At 43.4% G+C, this 22,733-nt stretch overlaps 1 protein-coding gene across 1 annotated transcript in view; it reads right to left on the bottom strand.

Moving 5' to 3' along the window:
- Window positions 1–844: 844 nt before the first annotated feature.
- Window positions 845–22,733, bottom strand: part of FAM124A (family with sequence similarity 124 member A) — a 79,629-nt gene continuing 57,740 nt past the window's right edge. Inside the window, exon 4 of the mRNA XM_075563487.1 lies at window positions 845–3,930. Within this exon, the coding sequence (XP_075419602.1) occupies window positions 3,130–3,930 (801 nt within the window). The 3' untranslated portion in view covers window positions 845–3,129. The remainder of the gene's footprint in view (window positions 3,931–22,733) is intronic.

Below are 22,733 nucleotides of genomic sequence, written 5' to 3'. Positions count from 1 at the left end.
AGAATGATGTCTGTCTCCACTGACTGGTCCCTCTTGATGGCATATCCATGGTAGATGAGATGCAGTCTCCCATCCTCACATCTAAGGAGCATTCTGGCTGTACTTCCTCCAAGATGGATTTGTTCATCTGGCAATCCATAGTATACTCAGTTTTCGTTCCCAATACCATAATTCAAGTGTATCAATCCTTCTTTAATTTTCCTTATTCATTGCTTAGCTCTAACATGCATATGAAGTGACTGAGAAGACCACAGCCTGGGTCAGGAGCACCCGAGTCCTTGAGTGACACCTATACGTTTCAACACATTAAATGTTAACATGTCAACTGTTAGCATGTTGCTCTTCAGCATCTGCTACTGTGAGTCACATCGTTAGGCAGACCCATTGTGACTTTCCAGGACCAGCTCTGCATAAAGAAGTCCCTCCCTGTTTTGCACCCTGTGGTTCTAGTCATTGACTTGACCTGAGTATCTTGGCATTAGGACCCCCAGTGGCAGCAGGGAGCAGACTTCGATCCTTTGTTGCTGATCTAGATAAACCCAGTGGGTCCCTGGGTGGTGCAAGTAGGCTCTTAGTTAACTAAGGAAGGCTGAAGACTTATTTCCAAAAAAAACCCCCCAAAAAACCCACAGTCACTGAAAACCCTGTGTAGTTCTACTCTAACATACCGGGGCCACTATAAGTCAGAATCCACCCAATGGCAACTTGTTTTGCTTTGCCTGTTTTATTTCCTAAAAATTTTACAGAGCAGTAGAGAGCAAGTGTTGGCATGCCAAATAAAGTCATACCTGGCCTGCTGCTGGTTTATATAAATAAAGTTTTATTGAAACACAGATCACTATCATGCCATGCATATTTATATTGCTTAGACCTGTTCTTACTTAATAATACTATAGTGAAGTATTTACAATAAAACCTATGGTTGATGAAATTTAAAAGCTTAACATATTTACTATTTTGCCCTTTTCATAAAATATGTGCTCACTTTTGGTCTAGAGCCGTGAGACCATATTTATTTAAATTATGTAGCAGAATGTTAAAATTAGGAGTCCAGGAGAAGCCAGGATTTATGGGCAAGTATCTAAGGTTCTGTTTACAGGAATAGCAAAGGCTTGGGGCTTCGGCTCAAATCTGTTGCTTGGTAACATCTTCTTGGCGAGCTGTGCAGTACAGACTCAGAGCTGTACCTCGAGTGGTGTGGGTACTTGCAGAAAGGTAAAATTTTTGTCTGTCAACACAATTTAGGTCAGGAGTAGGAGACTGGAAATGAGCCATAGCTTCTAGAAGAATCCAGCACTGCCCCCAAAGGCAGTATTTGGTATTGCTGTGGTTAGAATTGCAAATAACCCTTAAATGGGTGACAGAGGAAGAGGTGATATTTCAATACTGTTCATGCTTTGATGGAAACATCAGCAGACAGAAAAGCCAAGTTCGGTCTGAAGCGTTGGCTTTAATTAAGGCTTCTGTACTTGTGGAAGGTTAGCAGTGCAATCGAGTTTGTTCAGGAGAGCAAGACTTTTGTGTAAAATTTCACATTTGGGGGACAGGGGCATTTATTAGTTGGTATAATACAATGCTAGCTCAAAAATTAAAAAAAACAAACAATACACACAAGGAGATGGTGCAAGACTATCAGAGAGAGCAGTCTAAAACGGGGCTCCTGTGGCTAATAGAGATGTCTACAACCTATGGATTTGGGATTTTAGAAATCAAGACTATACGGTCCCTTCTCATTGCGTCCAGTATCTTTTCACTCTGCAGCTCCAATGAATGATTCTTCCCCAAGGACTGAGCTAAATCCCGGAAGTGGAGAGGCTTCTGTAGACCCATACCCATTACAATAAATCTGCTGTTGCAAAAGCATGTGCAAATCCAGTTTTTGGAAATCAAATCATATGTTCGGTGTACCAAATAGTGTGTTATTTATGCTGATTCTTGTAAAGCATTAGCTACCCTTGGTTTTAGGAGCCCTGGAGATGCTACAGGGTAAGCATTGGGCTACTAAAGGCAAGGCCAGTGGTTCAAGCCCAGCAGCTGCTCTCAGAGAGGAAGAAGAGGCTGTCTGTTCATGTAAAGAAGTACAGCATTGGACACCCTCTACAGGTCACGATGAGTCAGAGTCAACTTGAGGGCAGTGGGCTTGGTTTGATTTTTAGTAAACTTTTGTGTAAATTCGGATTTACAGATTTGTAGGGCTTTAGAGGGAATCCGGCATGCTTAGGAGCCACTGGGTAATGCAGTTAATGCCCTGGGTTTGCTGAATGCAGGGGTGGAGCTCCTAGCCCACCTGGAGGCACTTCGGGAGAAGTCTAGTGATCTACTTCGGAAAACCTCTGCCATTGAAAATCAACTCCACAGCAGGGGTTAGAGATGATCAAGTTATTATTCTTTTTTTCAAGCACAATAGTACTGAAGTATTATCAGGGCCATTGTTCCCTGATGGTGTTCAAATATACTGCAAGCACACGAAGAGTCCAGATGGTGCTGTGGGATAAGGATCAGGCTGCAGATCAGTGGTTCAAACCTCTAGCCATCCTGTGGGAGAAATGCTCCTGGAAAGACCTACTCTCTGGAACCTGACACAAAGTTGCTCTGAGTCAGAATCAACTTGATGGGAGTGTGTTTTGTTTGCTTTTACTCTAGTAAGTGGTATACTATATAATTATACACTAATCTCTCGTACAAGTAACTTAATACCTTTCTGAGTTTAAGCCTTTTGATTTTAATTTTCCTTCACAGCATGAAAAATTGCTAAATCAGCTCTAGCGGACTATACTTTTTCATCCAAATGCCTCATATGACACATCTAAATTTTATGCACATACTAAATCATATCTCAAATGGTGTATTCAAAAAATATATTTTACAACCCAAGGTTGTTGAGATTTATTTGCATTGAGATGCCAGCATTTTTTCCAAATCCCTAGAAATAAGCCATCAACTCATATAAGAATTGGGGTGGGGGCAGGGGTGGGTAATGACAAATGTACGAATGATCCTTAAGAAACTGATCATTAAATTCTAAACAGACATGTGGAAGCAGGGCTGGGAAAACTAGTAGTGCTCAGAGAAACCTGAGAGGCAGGGGCTCTCAGCCTATGTGTGAGTCTGTGTGGAAATGCAGGGCTTTCAGATGTAAAATTCCTCCTCCTCTTCATTTCCAGGGCCAGCCAACGCTGGGGATGGTGGGATGCTTCTGCCAGGTGGGACGGCATTAGACATGTCACAAGAGGGCCCCTGGGATGGTTCTGTGAGCGAGGAGGTGCCGGAAGCTGAGGAAGCAGAAATCCCAGAGGAACTAGAAGACCCTTTGGCTAGGAAAGGAAGGGACGGGCTGGGGGCGTCCGGGGCTCCTGTGCTCAACATAGGCAGCAGGCTTTCCTTGGCATCTTTGTACTGGGGCAAATGGCTGCTGCTTGCTGCCGAGGGAGCACCTGTCTCCACAGGACTGCAAAACCTACTAGGCGCAGAGTACGCAGAGACTATGGAGAGGTCTGATGAGGACAGCCTCAGGCCCGTGTCCACATCGGTCTCCTGGGCCCCCTCTAAGTCGTCAATGGAGAGGAGCTGGTTGTGTCTCCATTCTGCTGTACTGTGGCCCAGGGGATCTGGGCTTGTGAGCCGCTGTAGTGCAGCCAAGGAGCCTGGGGAGGGGCATCCCATGGGCAAACAAAACAAGGACTTGCTTCTCTGGAAAGACCGCAGATGGCTGGCAGGGTTGCTGGCTTGTCTGGCAAATTCCTGCTGGTCCCTGTTAGGTAAGCCTGTCTGGCTGAGCGCCAGCTGGGGACTGTCCGGCAGGGCTTGCTGGCCAGGGGAAGAAGTGCGGTTCAGTACAGTGCCGCCTGAACAAGAGGTGGAAGGAGATCGCTTCTCCACGGAGTGGTGAGCTCTGCTTGGTTTGGAAAACTTTCTGTTCACCTTCTGTGCCTGTCGGAGAAAGAAGGCACAGCACGTTAGTGCAAGGCTGAGGGGGGGCCCCCCCGCGTAGCTTTCATTGTTACGGAGAAACTGCTATTCGCCTAGAATACATTGAGCTCTCAAAGATACAGTTTTCCTGGGGTCACCTTTAGATCTTACAATAGTCTAGTAAGCAATTTAGTGGGGACCATTTTGCCTCAGGCACTGGGCGCTTTGGAGAGCTGTCTATGTGAAGTCAGTTTGGAGATGAAGGAACCCCACCCACTTCCTGCTCTGCCTGAGGTTGGAGCTGTCTCTTGTGGCTGGGGCCCCTGGTTGACCACCCTCACGTCTGGAGCTTCATGAGCTCTGCCTCATCAGAACAGTAGAAAGCACATTGCCAGACAAGCATCCTTCTGTCACCTACCATGGATAGATGACAACTCCTTCCTTAACTACCTACCCTGTCTCCAGCTGCTCTATGGGCCTGAAAGAGTGCCTTTCCAGGAAAAGGCCACCAAAATCTGTTTCCAGATCAGGACCATGACTCTACACCAAATCTAGGCATTGACTTCAAATGAGACCAGGCTTCCCACGCCATCACCCCTCCATTGCTGGCAGGAGGTGCTGATCCATACTAAGTACCTGCTCTCTACAGTCTTCTCTCTGGGCTATGGCCCTGCCATCATTTCTTTGTTTTCTTTTTTCCTTTCTCTCATTTTATACCTCTTTTTCTTTATCTTCTTTCCCTTTGCTTTTTCTTTCTATTCTTTTTCCTTTTTTTGCTTTAGTTCTCCCCCTCCCTAGTTTTACATATTGTATTTTTTATTTCACCTCTTCTCTTTTAGTCTCATTTCCTTTTCCCTCTTTTTTCCCTACTAAAAACAAAAATCATTTAATCTTGCTGTTGTTGTTTTCCAGTGTCACTCCCCCCCTTTGTCCTACCTTATAGGGCATAGCAACTGTGCCCACATGGCCCAGCCACCTCCATATCTCCTGGAGCCATATCTCCTGGGTGAGGGCCATTTCCCACTCCTGTATCATCTGACCACAGAGAGCAGAAAATACCAGCCAAACGTGACCTCAGCTGGGTTATAGGAATAGTAAATGAAGAGCTGCTACACATTCACACTCTAGCGTAGCCACCAGGATACAGACGGTGAGTGTCTAAGATGAGCAACATAAGACGACTGATCAAATTCAAGTACACCATCACCACCATGCCTCAGAGGCAAGAGAAAATTCAGTTCACATAAAGACACAAGATAGAGTGGCTCAAACAAAGGACCAAAATGCAGAGCCAGTGACCTTTGTCAGGAATAAATGGTACAGAAACTATCTGATAAAAAATTAAAAAGATTGGTGTTTAGACTCCTTTTGAGTGAGAGAAAGCAAGGAAAGCATGGGGAAAAATACACATGATTGGAATTTGAGAACAAGAAGAAACAACAAAAAGTACAGATAAAGTTATCAATTTTTTGATAAACACTAACCTAACATCACGAAAGATGAGAAGACAGGTATTCAAGAAGCTGACTGAACTCTAAACAGGGCAGATTACAAAAGAAAATCATGACATCAAAATCATGATGGAACATGAGCTAAGAATCCTATAAGCAGCTGAAGAAAAATGAAAAGTTATCTATACCAGGAAATCAATAAACCTAAGCTCTAAAATTTAGCAGAAACCATGTATGGAAGAAGGCAATAGAATGATGTATATAAACTCTGAAGGGAAACAAACAAACCCCCAACCAAGAATCATGTACCCAGCATAATTGCCCCACAAATATGTAGGCTATTTTCAGATAAAGAGAAATTAAGGAATTTGTGAAAACAAAACCAACTTTAGATGAAATAGTTAGGGGAGTTCTATAAACAGAGACCCAACAACAGTAGGTTAACATATGTAACACCACCACCGATAAGTCAACTTAGGTATAGAAAATCCACAGTAAAATAACCTAAAAGACTGAAAATAGAGAATCAGGGATATCAATTTGTAACAATACAATTACAAAGTGAGGAAAGAGTGTAGCTACAGAACTTTCAAATAGAGAGGAAATCAAACAGATTTCAAGACAGAACTGTTTCAAACTTGAAAAGAAATCAATAAATTGCAGGGTAACCAAGGAAATGAACGAGCCCTAACAAAATAAAAAAGGAAAATCACAAAAGATTTAATAAACACTTAAACAATAACAACGCAAATAACAAGAAAACCCATGAACAAAATTAATCACAATTATGTGAAATCGAGAAATTAGCAGCACCACACACACACACACAACACAGCAAAATCACAACAATAAGTTCATACCTATCCACATTTATACTAAATGCAAATGGATTAAATGAACCAGGCAAGAGACAGACAGTAGCAGAATGGATAGGAAAACAGGGCTCACCAATATGCTGTCTACAAGAGACACGCCTTGGACACAAAGACAGACTAAAAATCAAAGGATTAAAAAGAAAGCCAAGCTAATGGCAATAAAACACGAGCATAAGTGGAAATGCTAATTTCTAATAATGTGGGGTTATACAGTCGTCCATGCTATCAGCCCCCCCACCCCTCGTCCCCGGGCTGTAATTCTGAAGTTTGGGGTTGGATGTGGACGCCACGGTGGGCAGATTGACCACCTTGCTGCTCTCAGCTGAGGACATCCTCAGAAGCTGACTACACCCAGTATCCACAGCCAGGAGAAGACAGGAGCTCTGCTCCAGATCTCTGGCCTGCTCATGGCTCTCTGGCCTGCTCTGGATCTCTGGCCTCCCCCAGATCGCCAGCATGCTCACAGATCTCCTGCCCGCTCCAGATCCCTGGCCTGCTCCGGATCTCCAGGTGGCAGCCACATTCTCTCGATTTTCCAGCCCTGCATGATCTACCGTCTTAGCTCCGTCAGTGCAAGCACATTGGATCTCGCCTCCATACTTTCTCATTTTGATAGAAAACTGGCCCTGCTTGTTACAGAGTGCTCAATGGAGGGATCGAACGCTCAGGCGCCCAGCCCACGGCTTGTATTTAATTTTTCTTTACCGAACCACCTTATCACCTTCAAAGTACTCTTCATTACATTTAATTCACGTGTCAAATCCGTGATTCCATTGTTGGAAACAGTTTCTAATGTTTGGGTGGCTGACAGCACCTGCCTCGTTTTTTCCTTCACCTCTTTTACATGTCCTTTCATGTCCCTCTTCATTCGCGGAAGCAAAAGAAGCCACACAGAGCGAGGTCAGGAGCATAAGAAAGAAAGGCATGCTGTTTTTTTGCCAAAAAATGGCAAACTGAGATGGCTGCGCGAGCAGGTATATTGTCGTGGTGGCAAAACCAGTCCCCTGTCTGCCACAAATCAGGTCTTTTTTGTCAGACATGCTTATGTAATCTTTTCAGAACCTCTAGATAGAAAGCTTGATTAACAGTCTAACCTGGTGGGACAAACTCCAAATGCACTACCAGTCGATATTTTCGTTTGTTTGTGAAGTTGATGGACATCCAGAACAAAGTTTATCATCAATCGACATTTCACCTTTTTTGAAACAAGAAAACTACTCATACACTTCAGTTTTTCCCATAGCACTGTCCTTGTAAGCTGTGTTCAACATCACAACAGTTTTTGTGGCATTTTTACCGAGCAGGAAACAAAATTTCACAGCTGCATGCCGTTCTCATAAATTGGCCATCACAAAAAATGAGGTTTGCGCGAAACTGCTTTTATGAAAAATTCATTATGACCAAAGAGAACCTTCCCAGGTGACACCACTGGGGGCACTAACTGAGAGTACGTTGCTTGATGCTCTCCTAGTGGAAAAAAAAAGTAAACTCTGAAAACTCCACCCAGAGAAGGTTTTTTACAGTATTTTTTGGGTACCCCTCGTAGGCTAAGAAAGCTTCATGCTAATTTCTCCCAGACATTCAGAGGAGAGCTGACAGCGAGTCCATCTAAGCGACTCTGCGTCTGCTTTCACAATAGCGAAAAGATGGCAATAACCTAAGTACCGATCAGTAGAAGACTGGATAAATAGACTCTGCTACATACACATAATGGAACAGCAGCGGCGATAAAGACGAAGGATGCATCTGAAACCCACAACGTGACTGGACCTGGAAGACATCACACTGGGTGGAATGAATAACAAATGGATAAATACTGACTATGATCACGATTGTAAAAAGAAAGGGGCTTCACACTAGAAGAAATATTCTGTGATAGCTACAAAGGGTCGTAGAAAAGACAGGGAGGGAAGGACACTGGCCATAGGGTAGGCAAGAGCTAACTTGAGTGAGGAGGAAAGCAATATAGACTAGGAGAGAGGCTGGCAAAAATGAGGGAGGCAAGGAAGACACTGACAGGCTTGCAAGAGTTAAAGGTAACAAAGGCAAATCCTTGTTATATAAACGACGATCTTGTAATAACTGATCTACAAGTAGCTGCTTGGAGAGACAGTCAGGCTGAATATGTGTTGGAGCAGGAGTATAACCTCCCCACATACACATACATATACACACATACATACATAGGTATGTATGTGTGTGTGTGTGTGTGTGTGTGTGTGTGTATAGCTTGAAATAGGTCAACTCTGGCAAAACCCAGTTGGTTATGTCAAGTCGGGTGAAAATGTGGGTAGAATTTTGGTGGGCTGGTATATTATGTTTTAGGGGTTGCTAATCCTCGGGCGCACGATGGGTGTGTTATTGTCTTGCGTGATGTGGTAACCAGGCAGGCTGAGATAAGTGGTGGCTTTGCACTGTTGTGGGCGGAGTGCACCTACACAGATGCCCTGGGTTCCAGTGCAGTTGATGTCAATAAGTTGGTTTGATCTGTTAGCAGAGGGGTGGAGCAGTTTCTTTAGTGGAATGAGTTTTTGGTATTTGGTTAAGATTTCAGCTGAGGATATGTTTTGGAAGGGATATGCTGGGTGCATGGCCCATTCAAGTAAAGGAATTGGGGTTACTGTGGTTTGGGCGGGAAACAACAAGGAAAGGTAACGAAAGACGAACTGCTTTGGAGTGTAGTCTAGAAAGGAGGTTTAGAGGCACAATTCAGTGAGTAGCCGTAGGCGGCTAGAATCATTACCCGTCATTGCTGGATGTCTTTGTAGGCCTTGAGTTAGGTCTTTGACACATCTGCCTAGCTGTGCAGTATCAAGGCTCGTTCTGGTGCGATAACAGTTCCGAACGATTAATGTTGTAACAGTATGGGGAGTGAGTATCGCTGTTTTCCTTTTAAGTTTGCTGCCACGGGTGCTGAGATAGTTAGCTTATTGTGCCGGCCTGGCCGATAAACACACGTGGGATTAATTGAACGGTGGAGAGATAAATGGCTGGGTGAGCCTCGCCTTTCTTGTCTCTCGCTCTTTGATCATCGGACCAGTGTACGGCTGCTTTCCATGTTCTGTGCCTCAGTTTGCAAACTACACTACCTGTGGGACACCTAACCTATGGACTGTGTCGCTGTAATCTGAGGCCCCTTTAAGACCTGCCTCGCCAGAGAATTGGAATGTATATCTCTGGAGCTGGGGACTGACTGCTGGTGACCTGGCTGATGGTTGGTGACCTGCCTTGCTGTTTGCTGCCTGTGCCGGGATAGCCTGGATTCTCTCAACAGATGACTACCTGGCGGCCCTCAAGACTTGAAGGACTGCCAGTGTCTCACAACTCTCTCACGGGAGTGAGTCGCACTGAGCCTTTTGTACTGCTTTATAATTTAACTGTTCATTTCTTGTGTTATATATCTATCTATCTGTATATAATTTAACAGTTCATTTCTTGTGTTATCCATCTATCTATCTATCTATATAAATATATATATATATAAATATATAAAATTATCAGCAATCTGGTTTTATCTCTCTAGAGAACCCTGTCTAACACAGGTGCAAAGGATAACTTCGAAGGGGCCTGTCCCCCTAGGTTAGGTTTTTTTTTTTTGAAAGGATTTTTAATAGGACCCAATCTATTGAGTGTGTAGTGTGCATGGTGGATTTTGTGTAGGTGCTGGGCAGGTTTGGTTGGCTGTCTTCCATGGTTTTGAACTAGCTGTAATATAGGGCTGACTAATGTTATGGGTAGATATGAGTTGCATTGAGTGGGTGCTGTACAAGGCGCCAAGGACCTTCCATACATTAATTCAAATGGCTGATCGTTAAAGGTTTTCTAGGGAGGGCTGTGAATCTCAGCAAGGCAATAGGAAGCAGTGCACTTCACACCTGTGTTTCTACAGCTAGTTTTGTGAGGGTGTTTTTCGCATACTATTCACTCTTTTGACTTGTCCTGGGGATTGTGGATGGTGTGGGACGTGAAAGTGCCGGGGCACTGTTTGGCTGTGCTTTGGGTGATTTCGGATATAAATTCTCTTTTCTTGTTAACTTGTACATTATAAGTAACGCAATAACCGAATGTGAGAATTCTATCAGTTTTAGCTAAATGTCAGCAAAGGGCTAAGTAAGTTGCATCTAAAAGGAATTCCTTCTTATCTTTCTGGCTCAGGCAAGCACCAAGTTCCCAGGTGAAAGCAGCTACTTGTGAAGGGTGGGAGGTAGAGAGGTAGATGCCTCTTCCAACTATAGGCATTGAATGCATTCAGCCTTTCTGCTCAGATTTCTGCTTTGGAAAGAGGAGCCTTCAGTTTAGATCGGTTCACACTAGAAAGTACCTTTCTGTTTAATGATGACGTTGTCCAGAGCTTGGCTTTACTTGCAATCGGTGTACTCACAACTTAATTCAGTGGATTGTTATTGCTCAGTCGGGTCTCTTAATGCTTGTACAGAAAATGGGCTTGCTGGACATGAACTCAAATGGCGTATCTTTGAGACAGAAGGAGGGGGAGCTTTAATTCTTATGCGTTATAACAACAGGTGTGAACGTCATCTGAACTCTTAATTTGAATAAGAAATCTCTTCTCAAAATTGAAGCAGGGAATTCAGGAACAACTAAAATCTGATCGGAAAATAAAGAGCCCTTCCAGGTGCAGGGCAGAGGAGGTGTGAGGAACTTCTTAGTTGGCAGCCCGATAATGCCAACAACATGGAGTTAAAGGAAGTCAAAAGGTCACCAAAAGATTTTAGTAAAAATACACCTCCAGCCTACGTCCAGAGAAAAGTGGATGGACTTACAATGTCCACCCATATCTATGGCTCCTCGAGTTTGATGCCAACAGGAGATAGGGAACTGGGGACCATCAGTGGACAGACTTTGCTGCCACCAAGACTTGTTTGGAGCAGTCACAAGCGTGATACCATGAAGTCTCCCACTGGAAACGGGTGGAAGGAGGACCTCCTTTATGCCACTCTCTCTGGGCCTTGTCAGGCTTCCCACGGCTGTAACTGACCACTCCGGGCGGGGGCGATGTTGGGCAGGCAGAGTCCTCCAGCTGCGGACACTTAAGGCTGACAAGTGGCCACAATATCAACTCCAATAATTTTAGCATTTTGGTGTCCTTTCTTTTCCTTTTCTAAATCCTGGTTGTTGTGCGCGAAGGTTGCCGCTGTTGGCTCATTTAGGTCAATCTGCGGTCTCATAACTTTATATTTCAGGTTTTTTGGCTTTGTTTTTGTGAACGTATGCAGTAGACCAATTAATTAAATGGATATTTAGAACAAATTTCCTTCAAGTGGTTTTGGATCCATATTGGTGGCTAGTGGAGAAGAAAGGAAATAGGTTCTGAAAAGTTGTCATTTAAGCAACGGCGGGACCTTTAGAAGCGAAACCTCGCGATTGTCTCTGTCTATTGAGATAGGTGTAAGGGTCTTGGCTTTGCAGTGGAGAAGTCTATCAGAATGCGGGTTTGCAAAGGTCCAGCTCAGTCAGGTTCATAAATTTAGGTGGAGGGAATCAGGACTGGTCTGGATTGGATATAGTCATTTCCAGTGGCCTCCCCTGGCGATGGCTCTGCTTCTAGGCTCTCTTGTTGCTTTTTAAACTTGACCAACAACAGTAAAGGCTGAACATGAGTAAATGTAGATGTGTCCAAGGATTCTTTCTCAGGGGACCTTGCCGGAGAGGAACAGTCATTTTACCTTCCTCTTAGGGAGGCCTTTAGCTCCTGGAATCTTCCCCTGAGCTGCTCCAGGGGACAGCAAAAATGTACTGTGGCATTGGCTTTCTTTCCTTCTCTTTGAAGCAGAAAAGGCTCTCAGGCTCTTGACATTGCACTATTTCCCCTCTTTGATATTTAAGGAGAACTCTCTAAGGGACAGAATAGATTAATCTCTTAAGGTGACATGCCAGGGAGATTTGGTTATGCCTCTGAAATCACCAAGAAATAGGAACCTGAGCCTGTCACGCCACTTCACCCATAAAGAGCTTATAATTAGGGAGAAGAGACAGTTTGGAGTAGATCTGGGAGCTCAAGCACCTTGTCCACGAGGTATGACCTCAAATCTAGGATTTATGTGCCAAGCATGGGCGCATTGGGCAGAGTGGCTGAATTCTGGCCTGCTATGAAAGAGATAGTGAAGTTTGATTGCCCATTGTCTTAGTTATCTAGTGACACTATAACAGAGATATCACATAGAGATGTCTTTCTCAAATGCAAACAGATTTCCTTACAGCTGGACCTCGTAAGGAACTAGCTATGACTCCAGATGGAGTTGGTTGACATTTTCAAACCAGAGGGTGAGAAATTAACACAACAAAGATTCACATACCTTTCACTTCAAGGACATTTCATCTAGAGTCCAGCATATCAAGATATTTCTACTACTATAAATGAGAAATTATTGCACTTGCTCCTCCCAGAACTAAAAAGAAGGCACATGTCTGGTGAGCCTCTTTGGATTTTGGCAGCACCATATCCCCCCTCTGGGTATGCTACACCTACTTGTCAAGCGACTTGAAAGGGTTAGTTTTGAGTGGGGCTCAAACAAGAGAAGGTTTTGCACCGGGGTCAGGCTCCTGTGCAACCCGCTATGTCACTTGGGTCACACGACTCGGCCAATCCAGTGGAGCTGAAAATATGTGTGGCAGAGAGATGTTTGGAGTCTTTGGCAGGCCCCCACTGGTAAACTGTAGTGCAGATAGCAGGATTTTGGAGAAAATCCTTACTATACTCTGCAGACAATTTATCTCCTTTTGGGAAACGGAGTTTGGCTTGTCTCAGAGCCTCAGCACAGAACGAGGCTCCTGGCCTTTAGATGGCCTTTTGGACTCACTCGCAGTTTAGCCTAAAATTTTATGATTGTTCACTGCTCTTCAGATTGCAATCTTTCGTTGTTTTATATGATCATTGTTGCTGGGTCCTTTTTATCCCCTCCTGTTCTTGGTTCTTGTTTCAGATGTTCTTCTCTATAGCGAAGCCAGGATTTATGAAGACAGTAACTGAAAACATAAGTACCTGGAGGCATGAAAGGGGAGGGCGAGGGAAATGGGAAGTCCACACCAATGGGTACGACGAGAAGGAAGAAATGTTCTGAAGGTGACTGTGGGCATGATTGTACAACCCTTCTCAATACGACTGAACTAATGAATTAATTATAGCTCCATAAACTAATTTATAAAAATATTAAAAAGGAAAACAAAACTAAAAACCCTAAAGAGGTTCTAGGCCATACATGATGGTAGATTAAATAAATCTTTGCTGAACTTTGATATGCTTACCTTCCTGTACCTTTTGTTACTATGGTGATATAATACTTCCTGAAGAATAATGTTAAAATGACAATAATTTCATTTCTTGCACACTATCGGGCAGTATGATTCAGGACATGACAGAGGTAATTTTTCTCCAGTATTGGCAAGATAGCAGTGATCTGACAATCATTCCCCTGTGCTGCTCAACCAGACTGACTGCCTGGTTACAGTCACCAAGTTCCTCCAGCTGCAGCCCATACTTCGGCGTGGTCTCCCCAACATCCAAACCTGACCAGGCCCCATTAGAAGAACACGCTCAGCAAGCTCAATAAGGTTCTGACTGTTCCTCAGCCTTTTCTTAAAAAACCTTCTATTAGTTCTTACAGATATTGTAACAAGCCATAATTCCATTAGATCCAGCATAATTGTACAATTGTTGCCATCATCATTCTCAATGCATTTTCTTTACTTCTGGAACTCCTTGGCATCAGCTCCCCTTTATCACCGCCCTCCCCTACCTTACTACCCTCTGAACCCTCAATATATTAGGCATTGTTAGTGTTTCCCCCCCATAACTTCTACTATCCCATGTGTCCAATCACTTAAAATTCTGATGTTTGTTCCCTTCAAGTGGGGCTACACAGTCATCATTGCTAACAGTTACCCCCACCCCTCTTCCCGTATCCTCAGAGAGCCATCACTCCCCTTACTGTTTCTGAGGGGTTTATCTATCTTGACTTTCATTTAAATACCTTGATTGTACCAATGTACATACACAGGTCTAGAAAGAGCAGTGAGTTAAAACTAGGCCATAATAGTGGGAGGAGGAAATTTTAAAGAACTAGAGGATAGTTGTGCGTTTCATCAGTGCTCGATTGCACCCTGGATAGATTGTCCCTTGCGTATGGCCCTTCTGTGAGGACTGTCCCACTATTTTACAGGTGAGCTTTAGGTCTCCACCTTGCCTATATTCCTTCATATCAGTTTGATTACTTGTTTTTGAACTTCTGATACCTCTTCCCATTGGCACCTCATGATCACACAGGCTGGCGTGCTTCTTCCATGTGGGTTTTGTTGCTTCCCTGCTAGATGGCCGCTTGTTTAGCTTCAAGTCTTTAAGGCTCTAGATGCTATGTCTTTTAATAGCTGGTAACCATCAGCTTTTTTCACCACATTTACTTATGCACCCATTTTGTCTTCAGTGATTGTGTGAGGTAGGTGGGTATCATACAGTGCCACATTATTATAACAAACCATTCTTGTACTGAGGTAGAATTTAAGTAGAGGTCCAAAGTCCATCTGCTTCCTTATTATATTTACTTATATATACATACATAGATTAAATACCCCTTTTTATATATTTACTTTTTACTTATATACATATCTATACCTATACCTATATACATAATTTTTACTCCCTAGCAGTTTCCTCTATTTCTTTTTTTCCCTTTCCTCCGCCCCACTATCGTGTTCACCTCTAAGTAATTCTTCTCGAGTTCATCTTAATTGATCAAAATCACCAAGGATATTACACCTTCCTCGCCGTTGGTTGTAGGTTCCTTGCTATTCCCTTGTCCCTGATGTATTGTCTCATCTCTTCCCTCCCCCCATCTCCTCCCATCCCATGCCCCCTTGGAACTGTTGGTCCACTGCTGTCTCCTTGAGATTGCTTGTCCTATCTTACACAGACAGACATAAAAAAGAAAGGAATAAACAAACATACATAGTTCCAAGGCTGGCTGCTGACCTTTGTGAACATCCCCCAACTAGCTCAGATGACGTGCCAAGTGCTGGCCCCAGAGTCAAGTGCGTACTTTCGGAATTCCTCTTGAGACTTCATGGCTTTGTTCCCATCGCTGAGCTGTTGCACCCTCCTCTTGGTTTGCCCCATGTGGGAGCTCAGGTCATCTGTACTCCCACACTGTATCTTCAGTGCTGATCTCAATAGTGTCCTCAGCCCTGCGTTTTGCTGGAATCTTCACTGGTATTTTCCAGATTACCTCCCCCCCACCTCCACTCCTAGGTATATTCCTAGGAATTACATAATTTCATGTCAACTTGATATATAAGTGTAGGGGTGGAGTCTAGCTTGTTAATCAGGTCACAGCCTGATGATGCCTCTTTGTGGGCATGGCCTTCCCATGAGGAATCAGGGAACTTCCTCTCTCTCGGCCTTTATTTTCCTGTTGACAAGCCACATTGAGCCATGCTGAGACCTGCAAGAGCCTTGGAGATACTTCCACCACCACCACTGGATCCACAAGACTTTTCACCCACTGGCCTTTGATATTCTTGCATCGTTGCACGTGCTACGTGAGTCTGAGTAGGGATTTATGGACTAGTATCAAACTAAGGGGCTAATATTGGACTTGTGGATTTGATGTGAAATTGGCTGGGACATTGTCTTAATACACAACAACTCTTGGCTATAAAGCTCTTTATTATACATATATGAGTGTCTCTGGATTTGTTTCTCTAGTCGACCCTGCCTAACACAATTCTCAGGGGACTTGAAAGCAGGGATTCAAAATTGCAGCAGCACAATTCACAAGAGCCCAAATGTGAAAAGAACCTAAATGCCCATCTACAGACGAATGGATAAATAAAATGTGGTAATACATATGAGGATTCAAATGTGTGTGGTCAAGTAGAATTACAAGATAATCTCATTTTCTATGATGCGGTTGGAGTCCTTTCATACAAAGAGGGCGGGTGTCAGCACAAAATGTCCAGACAAAGAAGGGTACGAGAAAGAACACAAGTTCAAGGCGACACTGCTACACACCCACTCCTGCAGTATCAGTGCTAACACTGTGAGTAGATGCACAGATGGACGTGAAGCTGAACAGGGTGTGGGAAGAAGAATAAGACTACACCCATGAACATATGTTAGTCTAACAGAGGCTAGTTCTACATAATATATTTGTGTGCTGCAAGTATATCCATGAATATAGTACAGCATACAGGGGCCAAGGTTATGAAAACTTAGCCAGAGCAAAACATCTTGAGGGAATAAGTCCCTCGGTCCTGGGGCTCATGGACTTTTGGGACATCAAGGCCAATTAGTGCAGTATAGTTCACAAAGTAAATACTCCACATCTTACTTTAGTGAGTAGCAATTAAGTTCTTAAAAGTTTCTGAGTGGCCAACTAAGGTACAACTCTGAGTCTCTCCCTATCTGTAGCAAACGAGAGTGCAGATAATCAAAGGTGTATGGAAGTATGTAAAGACCTAACAGACCATGTGAACATTAGCCTCTACAACCCTGAGCCCAGAAGTAGATGGTTCCTGGGCACCACTCTCTAATGCTCTGGGAAGAACATGTAAGAAGGTCCTGAATAGAGTAGGAGAAGAATATGGACCAACACTCAAAATCATCAGATAGACCAGGCTTACTGATCAGAAGGAGATGAGTGAGACCTCTAAGACTAAGATCCTTAATAACTCTTCAAACATGGAAGTAAACTCACTGCACTGGCTCAGCCCTTCACACCTGGACCTGAACTCACTGAACTGAATCAACTTTCCAACCAAATAACAAATAGGTCTATAAGTTGAATAAAATTACCAAGGAGGTATGCACTTCTTAGAACAATCAATGATCCAAAAATCAAATGTTTTGAGCAGCATTTGCTCAAAAACAAAGTTCTGAAAAACGAAAAGGGAAAGGAAAGAAGAGTAAATGGGAACAGCAAATGAAGGGTGATGAGTTCTGGTTCGTTGTGGGGATAGCAGTTAAAGGCACGAAACAAAGGTTGAATGAAACAATTTACTTGCTCTGTAAATGTACACTCAAATCACAAAAAGTTAGAATAAAATTTTGGCTGCTAGTCCAGAGCTGCACACAGTTAGAAGCTGACATTATCTGTAGTTGCTATAACAAGAAATAAAGATCAACTTTTATTATTTAAATAATCATATGTTGTTGAATATAAGACTGATTGGCTCGGTAAACTTTCACCTAATTCACAATAAAAAAGCTTATATTGAAAATAGTTTATAACTTAGTTCTATTCTGATACATAGGGATCACATGAGTCACAATCAGCTGAATGACAACTTGTACATGTGTCATAAATCATAAATAACAACAGCTTGGTTTTGATAGGAAAATAGTCACAAGGACTCTGGGGTCATTTTGAACGTAATATCTAATGGTAAACTGTTTTTCAAGTTAAGAAAGATTCACAGGGTAACACAGGGACCCGCTTTGTTTAATAGCAATAGCAACTGTTGGGGGAAATTGGTAAAAGCAACTCTTGGGCAAGTACCACAGACAAGTCTAAAAGGAAAGGGACTGAGCGCATCTAGAACTGCTATAAAACCACTGTGATATTTGATATAACCTAGCTACTTGATAAAACTACCAAGCTATCTGATATAAGTTAAAGAGGAACAAAAGAGAAATTCAAGGTCATAGATTTGAGGAGTGGGAGGTGAGGTTGACAGATACAATGATAGAATCCCCGAGACTGAAAGGGAAGTTACACGAGAGGGGCACAATCACACGTAAACAAAGTTTTCTCTTTCACATCCTTTCCCAAATACTCATTTTCAGTAAGACTTGTGATTACCCTGCTCATTGGCTGCAAAATACAGAAGCAGAAGTAAACAGAACTGACTTATATTAGCCAAGGATCATCCAGATTTCATAAAGTATAACTGATTAAAATGAATATTAAAAGAGAAATATTTAAAGTACACTTTTACTGGGATTTCAGTAAAAATTTACAGAGCACCCATCATGAGAACATAGGGACATCACTGTCGGTGCCGATTCTAACGGATAAACAAAAAGCAGTTGCTATCAAATGTGTTCCAACTCATAGTGATTGCCGGTGTGCAGAGCGGAACAGTCCTTTATCATGTTCAAGGCTGTGAGCTTCTAAAAGCAGATTGCTGAGTAAGTCTTTCCAGGTGCCTCTAGGTGTTCCAACCACCCCTCAGCTTACGGGGATCTTTGAAAGCAATTTCCTCAACTGGCCTTCAACATAGCTTCCCTTGTGGCCATTTATGGGCCCACAGGTTTCTGAAGAGACTGCCTCTGCCCACAGGTCTAGCTCTGGATGGTCCCACTAGAGTGACTAAACCAGGGGTGGAGCTCTGGCCTGACGAAGTCAACTAACTAACTTGGTGAACACATTGGATTCTCTGCTGAACAAGGGGACCTAGCTGAGGGCAGTTGACAGATTCGGTGCCAGCAGAAAAATGGTTAGCTCTGATTTAAGCCCATTTCCTAGGGCAAGAAGATTAAAGACCTTATTTCTATTACATTAGGAGAAGGTACTAAAGTTGTTTCTTAACACAGTAATACCAAACTCTGGAGACTTACGACTGGATTGTCGCCTACTTCTTTAACTGTTTTTATTGCTCCTTCCTATAATCCTTCTAAAAAGCAAGGATCAAAAATTAATTTTGGCAATAAAAGGCTCAACTTTAGGCTGAAGATGGTGCAAGGGCAGGCTATATTTCTTCTGTTGTACAGGAATCACTATGGATTGGAAGTGGCTTAAAAGCACCTAATAACAAAAAGCCTTCTAAACGGTGAGAGAATGAATGTCTATTTCTCAAAGTCATCTACTTGTGAGATATTCTGGCATAGTAGCACTGTACACCAGGAGAGAGTAAAGAGTTACAGTCTTGGAAACTCACTGGGGCAGTTCAACCCTGTCCTACAGGGTCGTTATGAGTCGGCATCAATTTGATAGCAGTGAGCACTAAATAACTAAGATAGAATTTAGCACTGCAGGAGTGGGGTACTGTGCTAACAAATATCTAAAATGTGGTAGTGGTTTTGGAATTGGGTAAGGGGTGAAGGCTGTGAGAACTTTAAAAATATATTTTAAGTAAAATATAAGGCACAGCAAAACAGTTCCCATTCAGCAGTTTCTTTTTATATTGTTCAATGACATTGCTTACATTCTTTAGATTGTGTTAACATTTTCATTTCTGTTAGAGCTGTTCTGTTCCCAATAGCCTCATCTCATTACCCACAGCCTTCTCCTTATATTTGCAGTATGTTTATGCCCTGTATGAGAGGGCCAACTGGATGGCATCTAGCAACAAACAGTAAGAGGTGGAAAGATAGATTTGCTTCCTTCTCAAACTGGACTGGAGGTTTCTGGATGACCAGGTAGGTGATAGTCTTATTTAAGTTCCCCCCCACAGAAATCAAGGTTATAAAAGGTTGACCTGGCCAAGTGAGAACACTGTGAATCATGCCACATTGTGGCTTTGTCACTTGTTAATTCTGAGAGCTTTGGCCAGGGGCGAAGGGGTGCTCTTGCATGTAGAAAGCCAAAGATGTCTTAAAGCATAGGTCAGGGAACATCTGGCCTGTGTGCTTGCTAAGGCCTGAAAAATCCCAATACCAGCCAACATCACACACCTCACCAAAGAGAAGCAGTTCCAGGTCATCACACTAAACTCAGCTAAATCAAACAGACTGCCATCAATCTGATGGCAGCTCACAGTGCACGCCCCACCCTGCTCTGCCCCTTGGGCTTCCAAGACTGCTTATGGGAGTAGAAAGCCATCATATTAGGGGTGATTTAATTAAATATTTGACCAAACATAGAATGCTAGTTTTTAAGTTGGTAATTTTTTCTTCTTTTTTTACATTTTATTAGGGACTCATACAACTCTTATCACCATCCATACATATACATACATCAATTGTATAAAGCACATCCATACATTCCCTGCCCCAATCATTCTCAAGGCATTTGCTCTCCACTTAAGCCCCTTGCATCAGGTCCTCTTTCCCCCCCCTCCCTTTTCCCGCCTCCCTCATTTGCCCTTGGTAATTTATACATCGTTATTTTGTCATATCTTGCCCTATCCGGAGTCTCCCTTCCCCCCCCTTCTCTGCTGTCCCTCTCCCAGGGAAGAGGTCACATGTGGATCCTTGTAATCAGTTCCCCCTTTCCAACCCACTCACCCTCCACTCTCCCAGCATCGTCCCTCACACCCTTGGTCCTGAAGGTATCATCCACCCTGGATTCCCTGTACCTCCAGCCCTCATATGTACCAGTGTACAGCCTCTGTCCTATCCAGCTCTGCAAGCTAGAATTCGGATCATGGTAGTTGGGGGGAGGAAGCATCCAGGATCTGGGGGAAAGCTGTGTTCTTCATCGGTACTACCTCGCACCCTAATTAACCCATCTCCTCTCCTAAACCCCTCTATGAGGGGATCTCCATTGGCCGACACTTGGGTCTCCACTCTGCACTTCCCCCTTCATTTAATTTGGTATATATATACATATACATACACACATACATACACACACTTATATCTTTTTTTTTTTTGCATGATGCCTTATACCTGGTACCTTGGCACCTCGTGATCGCACTGGCCGGTGTGCTTCTTCCATTTAAGTTGGTAATTTTTGATAGCCCTCTAATGGTGCTATAAATATGCAATAGCCCTTGGAGAAAAGGTTTCCCATCCCTATCTGAAGGGTACAGTGGCATCCAGGGGATAGGGAGTTGGGAAAGAGGTGAGGGAACGATTCATGCTCTTTTTGCCAGAGCAAGACCGTCAAACCCAGCTGTTTCCTTTTAGCCCTGGCTAGTGAACACAGAGGACATTCTTAGTCTGATCTCATTACCCACTGAACCAAGCTGCCATTGTTTCCTTGGAGCGGGGTTGGCATTCCGGCACCAAGGCCAGCACCCGTGTTTAGCAGCAGATGGGTGAAACAGCCTGCCTGCTGGCCCTGAGCATTGCCCAGGCTCTCCCTCTCACTGCGTCTGCTAACTGGAGGCCTCCTCAGCCTGCTCCTTTCAGGGCCTACCCTCCCCACACCTGATCTACCAGCATGAGAGAGCTTATAGCCTGAGATCTCTCGGTGGGAACATGACAGCTCCAGACCAAGGGTTCCTCCAACCATGCAGGGACACTGGGGCCAGAGCCCCCTTTCTTGCTGGTAGTATGGCTGGGTGTTCAGTTAGGGCATTGTGGTGCTGTTTCTTTTTTAAGTAGATGCTCCCAGAAGAGAATTTGCTGTGTGCCAGGCACTGGGAAGGCAACCTGGTATGTGTAACTTGGATCCTGTAGGGTCTAGAGGCTAGGCCCTGCATGTAGGCATTATCATGCTTTTCTGAATTTGGGGGAACAAGTGCAGAAAAAATAAATTGACAATAGCTTGTGCGGCAAAAAACACCTGGAAGGACACATGCCCAGTGGTGGTAATGAAGTGATCTTTAAAATCATATCTGACTTCAAATTATTTGGGGAGTCATTTTTATTTTATTTCCTTCTAAATAAAAATTATAATAAAAGCATGAAAAACAAAGGAGGCTGAGTGCTAACAATAAACCTTCAGGTGGGAAACTGATGGGAATTACATAGGAGTTTTAGTTTTGTGCTTTTTAAAGATTAGGCCAAGCTACAAAACTGCCAGTCCAGTAAGCAGTTCAGCTTTGTTGCTATCTTTGGGGCACTAGATCCCCAGTCCTCATTGCTGGCATGGGCTGGCTCCCTCTCACTGCCCCCCTAACCCACTGGAGGAGTCCCTCTGGAGCACACCACAACACCTCATGCTTCTCTCCACTGTGGCTGGTGTGTGTCATACTACATGAAATGACGTGAGACCCGCTGAGACCTAGGAAGACAAGACTCTCCTGTTTGTCTTGATTAAAAACCAAAACAGCTCTCATGGAGCTGACTCTGACTCACTGGGCCCATATATATATATTCCATAACCGTTTCAACGATTGATTTTTCAGGAATAGATTGCCAGGACTTTCTTCCCCAGTACCACTGCAGGGGGTGGGGTGGGGTGGGGGTGGGGGGTTGAATCTCCAGCACAGTTGAGAGTATAACCATTTGTACTACCTGTTCCAATTTATCTACCACCATGACAATGCTGGACTGAGAGCAGATGCATATAAATTACTGAATGTAAAACTCACAATTTGCTCTATCAACCTTCACCTAAATCACAATAAAAAGATTTTTTTTAAGAACATGTGCCCAGGAAGGATTTGGAGGGTGCAGGAATACATGCTTTAGCAAATTCTGCAGGCTATCTCTTTTTTTAATCACTTTATTGGGGGCTCTTACAGCTCTTACAAATTCTATACATTAATTGTATCAATTGTACAACCGTATATTTGTACATGTGTTGCCATCATCATTTCCCAAACATTTTCTACTTGAGCCCTTGGTATAAACTCTTTTCCCCCCTCCCTCCCCAACCCTCCCACCATTGTGAATCTTTGATCAATTATCTATTGTCATTATTATGTCATATATTAC

Source organism: Tenrec ecaudatus, chromosome 11 (genome assembly GCF_050624435.1).
Source record: "Tenrec ecaudatus isolate mTenEca1 chromosome 11, mTenEca1.hap1, whole genome shotgun sequence".
Classification (NCBI taxonomy): Eukaryota; Metazoa; Chordata; class Mammalia; order Afrosoricida; family Tenrecidae; genus Tenrec; species Tenrec ecaudatus.
Note: the sequence above shows the minus strand (reverse complement) of the source record. Positions and strands in the feature narration are given on the sequence as shown.